This window comes from Agrilus planipennis, unplaced genomic scaffold (genome assembly GCF_000699045.2).
Source record: "Agrilus planipennis isolate EAB-ADULT unplaced genomic scaffold, Apla_2.0 scaffold83, whole genome shotgun sequence".
Classification (NCBI taxonomy): Eukaryota; Metazoa; Arthropoda; class Insecta; order Coleoptera; family Buprestidae; genus Agrilus; species Agrilus planipennis.
Window position 1 is genome coordinate 648517 of NW_020438895.1, and position 12671 is coordinate 661187.

A 12671-nucleotide genomic window follows, 5' to 3' on the forward strand; every position below is an offset into this window, starting at 1 on the left:
CATCGTTTTGTTCACAAGTATTTTCCTACCGACACCCTGAATTTAATAAGCATTAATATTAATGTTTTAATAATTTGTTTAGATTATTATTTATACAAAAAATAAAACGACGGAAGCCGAAATAGTTTTTATTACATTTCGACTGTGACTTGTGAAAAGAACAATTACAAAATTTTAACGACAGCTGCAATGTAGGTGCAATGGTGCATTTATCCAAATAAAGTTAAACTTAATGGTACTCAATTATGGTTTGCTTATTATAATTTTTTGCAACTTTTTTGGTTTTGTGGATTTTGAATTATTGTTCGCGTTAAACACCAATATCTCAAATAACAAAACCACTAAACTAATGCACATAAAAAATACATTTAAAATGAAAATTCCCCTCATATGTTCCATAGTGACGGGAGATAATACTTTTTTATTGTCTTCCTGAATTTTTCTTTGCAACCATTGGTTTTTTATTCGATTGCGTACTCCAGACTCCAACAGTTGGAGATATCTAGCAATAAAATATTATAAAATTACTATCAACAATAAATACAATTACTTACACTATATTTAGTGTATTATTGAGTCTGCGTTCTGCAAACTTATTTAGTATTATTGAATTGTCTGATTTGTATAACTTTTGTGGTAACTCCGTTATTTCGCAGGAAAAAAGATTGTGATCCAAAAGATATTCCATTATCACAACATTTTCTAAAAGAAACAAGTTATCCCTACACGGTTTAGTTGCAAGTGCATCATCTTGATTAACATTTCCACATTCTGGTACGTTTACGATATTTACCCATTTGTCTAAAAGGAGCTTTTTACCATCTTCCTAAAATTTTATTATTTATTATTTAAAATGTTACCTACATGAAATACACCGATAGGTACGTACATAACGTGAAAAAGTATTATACGCCAAACTTGCAGTTCGAATACACAAACCATATTTATGTTGATTTTCCAATTCGTGAATCGCTTTAATTGGAAAATATTCATAGGATGTTGTTATTTTCGCCACCAAATTGGCACTGATAGCAGTTGCGATAACGTACCCTAATAAAAGCGATGTCATTATTTGAACTCTATAAGAAGCATTTTGCACCCTAAATTCAAAACCTAAAACATAGGTCATATATCACATCATTTCCATTATCATTACCATTTTGCTAGCGGTGTTTATTTCAGATTGTAAATACCTTGATTCAAATATCCACTTATAGTTGCTATAAAACAACTTGCGAGGGATATATTTCGTTGCCTTTTTTCCAACTTAGCCAGGAGTTTCAGTGTTGCCCACAAAACGATGCATAAGATTATAACACATGCCCCAATGACTAACCAAGTTGTAGGGGTTAAAGTGATAAAGTAATACATTGAAGTCGGTTGCCATCCAAAACTTTTGAAATAGAGTTTGAACCTTAAATTATTCGTTTAAATTACTAACACATTTTTCAAACATATCAGTTTAATAGGATGTATACCAGCTTTTAATAAACGGTTGCATTAACTTGGTGTTATAGGATCCTTCTTTGACGACTCCAGCAGTTAACATTAAATCAGCGGAACCATTTTCAACTGCTTCCAAACAACTTTGGTAATCCATTTCATTTAAATCAACCCTTTCATAAAAGTTACTATAATTTCATATATCGGAAAATGTATTTTTAACTTACTTAAATCCTATCTTTTCTTGAAAAATGTCAAAAAGTTCTGCTACGTATCCATTTGTTTTATTATTAAACATTGAAAAGTATGGTGGGAACTGGTAAAGATGTGTTATTAGTTTACGATTGAATTTTTTAATTGAATAGTTTAGGTAGATACATACCAAATTATTTCCAACTACTTTTAAAGTGATGGATTTTGGATCTTCATGCGTGGAATCGATATTAAGAGATAGATCTAGGACCGATACAAAGTCTTGTATGGTGTCATTCCAGATATAATTCATTCTACACGAAGCAAAGGTTTTGGGATTTTTTGTGCAGTATTTTAAAGGTATTACGGCATCTCCAAAAACCTGCACCATGAAAACCCTTTACAAATCGTAATTATTTAATTTATATGTAGGTAGGTATATGATTTTATTGGATATTAATTAGAATTTTATCAATAACTTACAAAATATAAGATGAATGTAAGGAATAATGCGATGAAATGTTTTTTGGTCAACATTTTTGCAAATATGAAAGGTGTAATAGTCATTGCCGGCAATTTATATAAGATTTGTTAACATGACAACACGTTGTTTCCCACGGATGTCACGTCTTAACACCTTATATTTAACATTTCTCGTTGCAATTTTCGCATTAAATGATAAATGAAATAGGAAATTATAAATTGAGGGCGTTATTTTTCTTTTATTGAAATTTAAATTATTTGTTATTACTTCGCAATATGAAACTATTAAACGGTAATTGCTTTTTCACGAAGTGTACTACAAATTGGATAATAATGACAATAATTCGTTTTAGAAATTATTGTTTTTATACACATTCTCATCACCTCAAAATCTTTTTATAGTCCTAGTCAAAATTGATCATTAATTTATGAAGTACTAAATTTTTACAGAATATTGGAATTTGCATATTTTTACATAATGCTATTTCGAAATGAGTGCTTTACATAGTTTAAAATGAATATTATTATTCCATATTCACGAGATAACCATACGTTCAATAGCCTACGGGGGGGGGGGTGACACAGTAAAGCATCGCTTAAGGGCGCCAGAGATCCAGGTAATCTTTTTCATGAAATTAAATTAAATACTACATTTTAAGTTTAGAAAAAGCTAGGTGGAGTAAATAACGCTGATGAGGGAACGTATCCATACTACGTAACCCATCAGGGGGAGGGGGTCTTCAAAAATACCATGTGTGGTTACAAGGACGGGAGGTTTAGATTTTCGTGACGTAGTCAATATCACCTAGGGGAATCTCGCGCTTTTTCGAGCTATATTCAAGGCTTTCTGTTTACAAAAAATTATTTAAAACCATATTTATGAATTACTAGGTGAAAACTAGAGACTAAGTGACTTTATACAATATTTAATAAAGGTCTTAAACTTTGTTTATTGCTTTAATAAAACGAGTGTTTGAGAAAACAGTACTTTGTTAAGGGTCTATTTCTGCGGAATGGGAAAATTAAAAATCCATAAATTTTACAACATTTTTTGAAAGATTTACATAATATATTACAAAAACTATATAACAGATTAGACTTATATATATATATATAAATATGGTAATGAAGTCAGTCATTTTTTCTCGAGGAAGAGAAAACCTTTAAAATTTATTTGACTTCCAAACGGTATTTATTGTATTTTTTATAAATTCTCTTATCTTATTGAAATGATAAGTTATTTGTATGGTAGGTGTTTGTACTTAACACTAAGCATATCGTTCCGTTTTTTTTAACTCATTATTCACAATAATGAATAACTTGTAATTGTTTATGACTTAAGGGGTATGATAAAAGGGTTGATTAAAGCTATTACCAATTAAAGCATTGTACTTTGACGATTCCAATGATAAAACTTTCGAAACGATATTAAAATCTTCAGCATGCTTTGTTTCCGCTATACCAGATTGCCTCAACAGATGATTCAATTGATTATTTATAATGGGGCGGTAATTATTATCGATATTTCCTCTGAAATTACCATGACTAATTGCACCGTTGTTATTGAAGTTTTGCAAAGGAACTCTCACGTTATTTAAACCTTCGTTTCTTAATGGCCTGTTATTATTAAATAGGGAAAATTTGTTACCAAGTCCAACGTTAACGGGTGGTGTCAACTGTGTATTTAAAATTGGAGATAAATTTTGATCAGATGGAGAAGGCAATATTGGCCTTCTTAAAAAGTTAACGGGTTCTTTATCGGGGAGCTGTTGCTGACTGTAAATTGTGGGCCCGGTAAAGAAACTGCTTTCTTTGTACGAGGACGATATACTGGGGATCAGAGATACCCCACCACTGTTAAAAGAGGATAAAATTGGTTGAGATTGGGGAAGGTTGGAGAAGGATGAAAGTTGTGGAGGGTTATTTATTAAAGGCGGTGCTGTTGGAGAAAATGGGGGAATTGTTGGTAAAAAGAAATCGTTTGATGGAACTGATGAAATACTTTGCTGGATGGAAACTTCAGCTGGGTTATTTCCGAAAAAATTTTGTGTGTTTTTGAATTTGTTTGGGGAGATGGGGAAAGATGGGCTTTGAAGACCTAAAGAAGGCGGCGCAGGAGGTTGTTTATTTTCTAATTGTTTTAATGTCTCTTCGTTGGTAAGTTGCTGTTCACGAAGTAGTTGCTGTTGACGATATAAAAGATCCTGATTTGGAAAACCCAACAGTTGTTGTTTAAGAGCTTCTTGCTTGAGTTGAAGCGCTAACTGAAGACGTGTAATCTCCTGCTGTTGTTGGGCATATAAATTCTTCTTTAGTTGGTCGTTTTTAGATTGTTTATCGAGAGGACTTTCGGTGGAGGGTTTGTAAATGGCTTCCACTTTTTTAGGAAGTCCTTTTTCGTCTTGATGGACGGTGAACGCTGCAACTAAAGGAGCTTGAAAGAATTGAACGTCTTCCACCTTTGCTTCATGCTCTTCAGTTGATGAAGTAGGTGGTTGAATGGTGGTTGTCGTGGAGGTGGTTGTTGTAGATCTTGTTGTGTAGGCTCTAAATGTGTCCTTTTTGGGTATCTTCTCACTGGACACTATTAAATTGTTGTTGCCCCTGTTGATTGCACTTCTAGTGTGTTGTTCGCTTATTTTATTATCAATTCCCGAAAAGACGATGTTTTGACTGGCACTTGTTAGTAAATTAGATTCGGTTTCACCCTCTTTAGCCAATTTCAGCTTTGAAGAAAGATGTAGTGAAATGTTATCGTTTTGGGGTGCTTTCGTGACATATCGTACATATGAAGGACTTGGGGTTGCTGTAATAGATCTGCTGTTTCCAAACGAATCGGTGATGACAGAGACGATGGATGCCTTGGCTTTTTGTAAGGTTTTCTCTTCATAATTATCATTTGACGCATCCTTCTTATCTTCGTTTTCTAACTCTTGTAAAGCTTTCAACAACGCCCGGCGAAGATTTGCGTCAGATTTAGTATTTAACGATTTGGATATAATGTCATTAGAAACTTGCTCACATTTTGAGACGGATTGAAGAATGACTAGAAGCAGGAAAACGTGAACCTGCAATAAAATGTACAATTGACTAAAAAATTGAAAATACTACAAATGGCGCAGTAAACGCCATCTGTAACACGATGCTACATTTTAGGATTACGTGTACTCCAACAAGGTCTACTTGTGTGGACATCTACTTGTTGAAAACGAATCCCGGCGTAGCCAACCTCAACGTGATAGGCACGTTAGCTTAATCGAATAAAATAATTCGAAGTGGTCTGTATTCTGTCGAAACTGCCAGACGCGGATCGCGATTTCGATCTTTTTAGATCTCATCAGCGCGTCGCAGGCAGTTCCGACAGAACACAGACCAACTTTTACCTGTTGTCTTAACAGCGCGTTTTAGAAAATACTACACGATGTGTTACAGATGGCGTTTACTGCGCCATTTGTAGTATTTTCTAAAACGCGCTGTTAAGACAACAGGTAAAAGTTGGTCTGTGTTCTGTCGGAACTGCCTACGACGCGCTGATGAGATCCAAAAAGATCGAAATCGCGATCCGCGTCTGGCAGTTTCGACAGAATACAGACCACTTCGACTTATTTTATTTGACTAAAAAATGGTTTAAAGGCCGTAGCGTTAAACGATTTCCATTAACACAAATAGCTTTGCATTAAGGAAAATTAACATTTTATGTCAGAAGAAGAAAAAGACATTTTCACACATGTTGAGGTCTGTTCCTACATATACAAATGACAACAATACCTATGCGTAAGATAATCGACCACCTGCAACAAGAATTTCAATGAAGTGCAACTTGTTTTAAGGAAAAATTTCACTGCCGTAAGGTAAAAGCGAAGTATCGGTTTTAAGTTTTCACTTTCCATTGATGGATTCAATTCTGCTGAATCGAGAAATTTCTAAAACCGGAACAGCTTTAGCAGACCTGCTTACAATTAATATTTGGCAACCTGTGCGATCCAGAATGTACAGAAGCACAAAGAGAATACATACTTTTATATGTATATAGGGTACCTACATAAATTCCAGATATTAAATCGGTATATGTAAATATATAAATGCTCCTTTTGACAGATTTGATACAATATTTCGGCTTTCGGTAAAAGTGCGTTGAAAAATAGAAATTGGGAAATGAAGCTTTCAATTAATTTTTAACTGATAACACAGGTCTGCGAAATTCTGTTTTTGAAAAGTTTTTTTCTTAAATTGTTAATATTTGTCGTAATTGTCTTAAAAGTAATAGAAAACGATATGCCTATGGTTTATACCACGTCACATTAACCCATAAATGCTCAGAGAACACATTTCCATTTGAACCCTTGCCACGTAATGAGTGCGACGAAAAAATATTCGATAACCAGTGTTTCTATGTTTTTAACGATGCTCTTTTCGATGGTGTTGGTTAAAAATACCTCCGACAATATTAAAGCATGGAAAAATCGAAAATAAACAAAAAAAACGTGATTTTTGAATTGACTTTTTTCTTAAAAAGTAATTTTTTGTGTCCTTACGATTTTTTTATATGCTTAAAACCTATATAAATCATGACCTCGATATCTAAACATGGAATAATCAGCGTTGGTCAAGTCGAAATGCCTTTACAAACTGTTTGATCAAACCAAGTTTAATGTAAAGTGGTGGAAGCAATACTTTCTTCTTTCAAACTCGTATTGATGACATTTTTCACTCCGAATATAAAGCAATTTTTGTATTATGACCAATGAAAATCCCCTTTGTTTGTAAACAAATTTATATACCGAAAATATTATATTTTTACAATTTTGAAGCGAATAACTCCCAAAACTTATAACCAAAAATCTCCTCATTATAATAAATGGTATACGCACTTTTAATTAATTATTATTTATAAATGATAACCTTGAACATGTAAGCTTTCTATTTATCGATATACCTATTTAATTTATTATAGTGCCAACTCTACTCCACCCTCTCCTGCTTGCAGATAATGAAATTGAAACAAAGGAATGATGATTTTAACAGCGCGGTATTTTTTTTTAGATGGATGACAATTAATAACAAAGTTAATTACAGATTTATACGTTGTTATTATGACCTTCATGACCGATGGATGTTAAGAATGAATAATATGGAGAGAGAAATTGCACTAGGCACTTGCCAAACAGGCCAAAACTTTCTCCATAACGTCTGTCTTCATCATACATAAAAAAATCACATCAGCAGTAGGTATTTTGTTTCGTAATAAAAATGCTAACCGTCTTCTGCAAATGAAGTACCTTCATTACACCTTAACCCATTTTACAACAGTAACAACAAATAACAACAATCCAAGAATCATAAATATTATAATAGTAGAAATATGACATAAAATCTTGTAAGGCAGGACATTACACGCCCCACGCAGTACTATATTGTTGTTTCTATTGTTAAAAGCTGGGACAAGTTTAGAATAAATTATTAAACGGTTAATTATGATTATAAATTTGTATTTTACTACATACACGACCTTTTCAATGTAGCTGTAATCACAATTTTCTTCAGACATTAAAAGAAATACTCAAAAGCAGTAATATCATCATTATCCTTAAGGATAAACTTGTTATAAAACAGGATGTTGTTATATTATTATAAATCCATAAAGACACACATAGACTAGACGGCTGATGAGGCATAAAAGTATATCTCACTTCATTATCGCTAATTTCTTTGTGGAGGTTCTAATGGGGAATCCACGGGGAAATCCCTCTAGCGGCATGTCTCTCATCTGCCGCATGAAGTCCACAAGCAACACGAGACATTCCCCTTATAAAGTCTAGTCGGAATTGACTTAGCTTACGAGTATTATTTGCTTATTCCAGATTAAACCTTAATAAAGACATCGTCCTTCAAATAACACATCTTTTTTAAAATGCCATTGAAATAAAGTAATTGTTATGGCAGTGTTGACATTTACTTGCATACAGCCACTTTTTAGTACCAATTATTCTTTTATTGCATGTATGAAGAAATGAAAATATTCACGCAAGGGTCATAAAAATAATAAAATTTGGTTCCGCATTTGGTTTACAACGAAACGTGTGTGACTTTTAATAAAATGTACTTTTATGTACAAACATAAAGATAATTACAAGCTTGACGATAACAACGTGCAAATTAAAAATGGTAATTGTAAAATTTAAGACCACACGTCGTATTGCAAATAGACCTTAAACAGCTAAGCACATACATATCTATATGGTTAACACTGCAATCCATGTGAAAGAGATGGGACTAAGTTTTTATTAATGTTCAAAATAGTCTTGTTTTACTCTAAAAGAAATCAAAAATGTTAAAGTTTGACATTTATATCTGGCCTTTTTTTCTGACTATTCATTATAACAAATCGATAGATGTCAACCTGAGCTACACAATCTCTAATTTAAAATTCATAGTCGGATAATAATATATCAAGGCATATTTTCTACAATTTTGAACTTTAACTAACTAACTATGTAGAAGGGTGGAGGATTCCTCGTTTTTGCTAAAACGAATGACCGAACTAACTTTAACTACGAGGGTGGATTGATAAGTTTCCGGCCTAACCAAGAGATGACGCCACTAGGCCTACCTTGAGGTGACATTCTATAGTACCATCCTTGGATAGCTTGTAGCTATAGTTTCAGCCCGATCTCCTTGCTAGTGTAGGTTTGACAGCACGCTGAACAAGACGCCTCTGTGGTTTTCGTAAAAATGGAAAAGCAGGAAAATCGTGCTGTCATCAAATACTTTTATTTGAAGGGGTTAACGCCGAAGGAAATTAAAAAAGAGATGGACTCAACACTGGGGACATCCTCCCCGTCATATTCAACCGTTAAGCAGTGGGTTTCCGAGTTTAAAAAGGGTCGTGTGAGCACCTCTGATGGGCCTCGCTCAGGACGCCCCGTTGAGGTCACAACTCCAGATATGATCGAAAAAATTCATCAAATAGTGCTGGGAGACCGCAGATTGAAAGTGCGTGAGATAGCTGAGACCTGTAAGATGTCATATGAACGTGTGCAACATATTTTGCACCAACATTTGCATATGGAAAAGCTCTGTGCAAGATGGGTGCCGCGTTTGCTAACAGTCGACCAAAAATTGATTCGAAAAAACATTTCTACCGCAAATTTGTCATTGTATAAGCGTAATCCAAGCGAATTTTTGCGTCGATTCGTAACCGTTGACGAAACGTGGGTCCACCACTACACTCCTGAAACCAAAGAACAGTCTAAACAGTGGATTGGACCAGGGGAACCAACTCCAAAGAAGGCAAAAACAATTTTTTCGGCGAACAAGGTTATGGCTACTGTTTTTTGGGATGCAAGAGGTATTATATACATTGATTACCTTGCAAAGGGTAATACTATCACTGGTCAATACTACGCAGACTTATTGCAACGTTTGAGCCACGAGGTGAAAATTAAACGACCTCATCTGGCGAAGAAAAAAATCTTGTTTCATCACGATAACGCACCAGCGCACACGTCAATCGTTGCGACGGCTAAAATCAACGATCTAAAGTTTGAATTGATGCCGCACCCTCCTTACTCTCCAGACCTAGCCCCGAGTGACTATTTTCTGTTCCCTAATCTCAAAAAATGGCTCGGCGGTAAGAGATTTGCGGACAATGAAGAAGTAATCGAAGCTGTAAATGGTTATTTTGAGGAGCTTGACGAATCAGTCTATAGAGATGGCATTAATAGACTGGAACACCGCTATGAGAAATGTATCAGCCTTGGAGGAGATTATGTTGAGAAATAAAAAAAAAAATTTTTTAAAAACCTTGTTTTTCTTGGTCAGGCCGGAAACTTATCAATCCACCCTCGTATATCCAATTAAACAATTATTATATTAATGTGACGCATTCAGACGCTTTCTCTTTTGTAGTATGTTTATTTTATTGCGTAACGAAATGTTTTACGGTATTTTTTAATGTTATAAATCAACCATTTCACATAAAACGTAGATTTCCACATTTTACGAATACCATCACTGGAACAGTATTTTTGCGCGCTTCTTGTTGCAATTTATATTTAGTGACATAAAGTGTAATTAACAGCACGAGTAAATAATGAGCTCCTTTGGAATATTTTTATGATAACCATCATGTTGGGAATTTTGATCTAACTAAAGCAAATTAATTCCTTCGAGAAATGTTACGTTTTCAAATGTTTTTGACAGTTGCGTAATTTCTATGTTTGGTGAACGTTTTGTCTTTTCAGAAAAAGTGAAATCGAAAGCTTTAAATTGCATTTATTGGGCTTATATCACTTGATAACTTTACGTGAAAAGATGACTGAAGGAATTTGTACGAGTTTTCTTATACCACGATGTATTTTTCAAGAGACGACGCCGTCCTTTCGTAATTGCATGTAATAGAATAGGCGCGTACCTAGGGGCGTTATTGGTTTTGACACCCCCCTCCCCCCCAAATAAATAGAATACCCTAAACAAGAAGCGATAAGACCATAATGGAAACAAGTGGTACTGAAGGATCTATATTGTATTTAAAGATAAAAAAGTTACTATAATAAGTAGAAAAGTTATTTTTAGAAATATGTAGGGGGTAGTGGCAGCAAGTAATGGTAATTTCGTAAGAAATATGGTTTATGATCAGGGTTTTTGGACGATCAGAAATAAAGGAGAGATATTTTGACTAGATTGTGAATGAAAAAAAAAATGGTTCTAACTGAAAACAAACACACTGATGTGAGCTAGCAATTGTATACTCAATATGTACACACATTTTATGAAGAATAAATTCAGGTCCAGTTTATAAAAAAAAAGTACAAACAATTGAATTTAGGCATTTAATAGTGTGGAGACTTCTAAAACAATAATACATTTATGATCACGTAAAAAGAAGTAAATCAAAACGAAACATTTACATTGTACTTACGTATTTGTGCAGTTAATATCTCATATTTCAGTAATAAAAAAAGAAAACGAATACTAGAAGTTGGAAGAGCTTTAAATACTTGTATATAATTGGTGAGAACGTAAAAGTGTGTGAAAGTTTAAAAAGAATCGAATTGTACAATAAATAAATTGGAAACTTCCTTACAATTAGAAAATCGAATCTACAACTAGTAGTCGTATCGATTTGATGGACGGCCTTGATAATAAATGATTTTAATTTTTATTCCATGAGTTTATGTTTTAAAAGTTGTCACAAAATTTAAAAATTGATAACTCATTCTAATATATACGTACAAGAACGTATAGGAATTACGAAAAGTGATTTGTATCCAATCTACACTTCGGTTAGTAGGTCAATTAGCAATTACAAATCAATAGAAGCGAATCAGAAGTGAGTTAGGATGGTGAGGCGGGTCTTCACTTACACTTACCCTGATGGTTTAGAGAACTACCCGAATATTAGTTAATTTTCAATACTGCAAGGTAGGGAAAATTCAATTGGTTAAAGAAGGTTTCAAATAGCAAAAAGAAATGACTAGATTTGTTTGCTTTAATGGTACCTACCACAATATGTAAAAATTAACAATCCTATTGAAATAAAAATAAATAAATAATTAGTAGGAAGGTATACATATTATATATGTGTTAAATATTTTGTTAAAATTGCAGTAAGTTAGAGTAATTGTCCCCTAATGGCTTCGCCATATAACTCCCTGTTCGTAAGAAAGGGCTGTAAGGAAACTCAGCTTTCGACCTTATCTCTCACCCTGTAAAGCACGGTAAAGCTTCGTTTTATCCACCTACCCTTCTTTCTTAAACAAATACCTAATACCAAATGAAACTATTTATTTATTTTGTTCTCGAGGAACTGATTATGTCGCGTCCGACATGATGACAGAAAAACCTGATTCGAAAAGGCTAATTAAAATCAGAATGCCAATGTCTGACCCACCTAGCTGAATCTTCTATCTGTGCAACATCTACAACTTCATTTACTGTAAATAATATTATACACGACTCGAGAAAGTGGGTGTTCACAGGTCACGATAATCTCCATTTTACAAATGTGTTATAATGGGTTACGAATTTTTCTTAACGTTTGATATTTTAAATAAAGGTTGTTCGTCCCGCCGTTGTTTGTCTTAGAGAAAACGCGTTGTTACTTAGATTTTTTAAACGATAACCTTTCAGTTTGATTTAGGGCTATGTTGGCTTGTCAATAGATTAACAGAAAAATTTTAAATCTACATATTATTGACATGTGCGTATCAATGTATTATGTGTTAAACTGAAAGATTTTTCCCTCGAAGAAAGTTGTCTTAAAATGGAATTACACATAATTTCGTTATTTACTGTCTACAAACATAATGAGCTTAACCGTAAGTGAGTGCTATTTTGTGTGCTTGAGTGTAAGTCTGGCACATTTTTTCATATAAGTACAATAAGTGAAACTGTTTGTCCATCAAATATCTTGCCATTTGACTTCACTAATTATGCACTGCAATTATATTCTGTGCTAGATGATATGATATATACTATGCGTGGTATACTATTGGTGGTGGCGGTATAATAAAGAAATTAAATAATAATATAGAATTTTGATAAAAAAATCA

General features: G+C 33.6%; 1 protein-coding gene across 2 annotated transcripts in view; it reads right to left on the reverse strand.

The window, feature by feature from the left end:
- LOC108734351 (probable serine/threonine-protein kinase tsuA) overlaps positions 1–12671 on the reverse strand; it is a 20008-nt gene that overhangs the window by 4494 nt on the left and 2843 nt on the right. Inside the window, exon 2 of one of the 2 annotated variants that reach the window (XM_018465882.1) lies at positions 3971–5186. In XM_018465882.1, coding sequence (XP_018321384.1) covers positions 3971–5186 — 1216 coding nt within the window. Of the gene's footprint in view, positions 1–2353; positions 5187–12671 lie in introns of those variants that run through there. The other variant, XM_018465881.2, reaches the window with a different exon arrangement.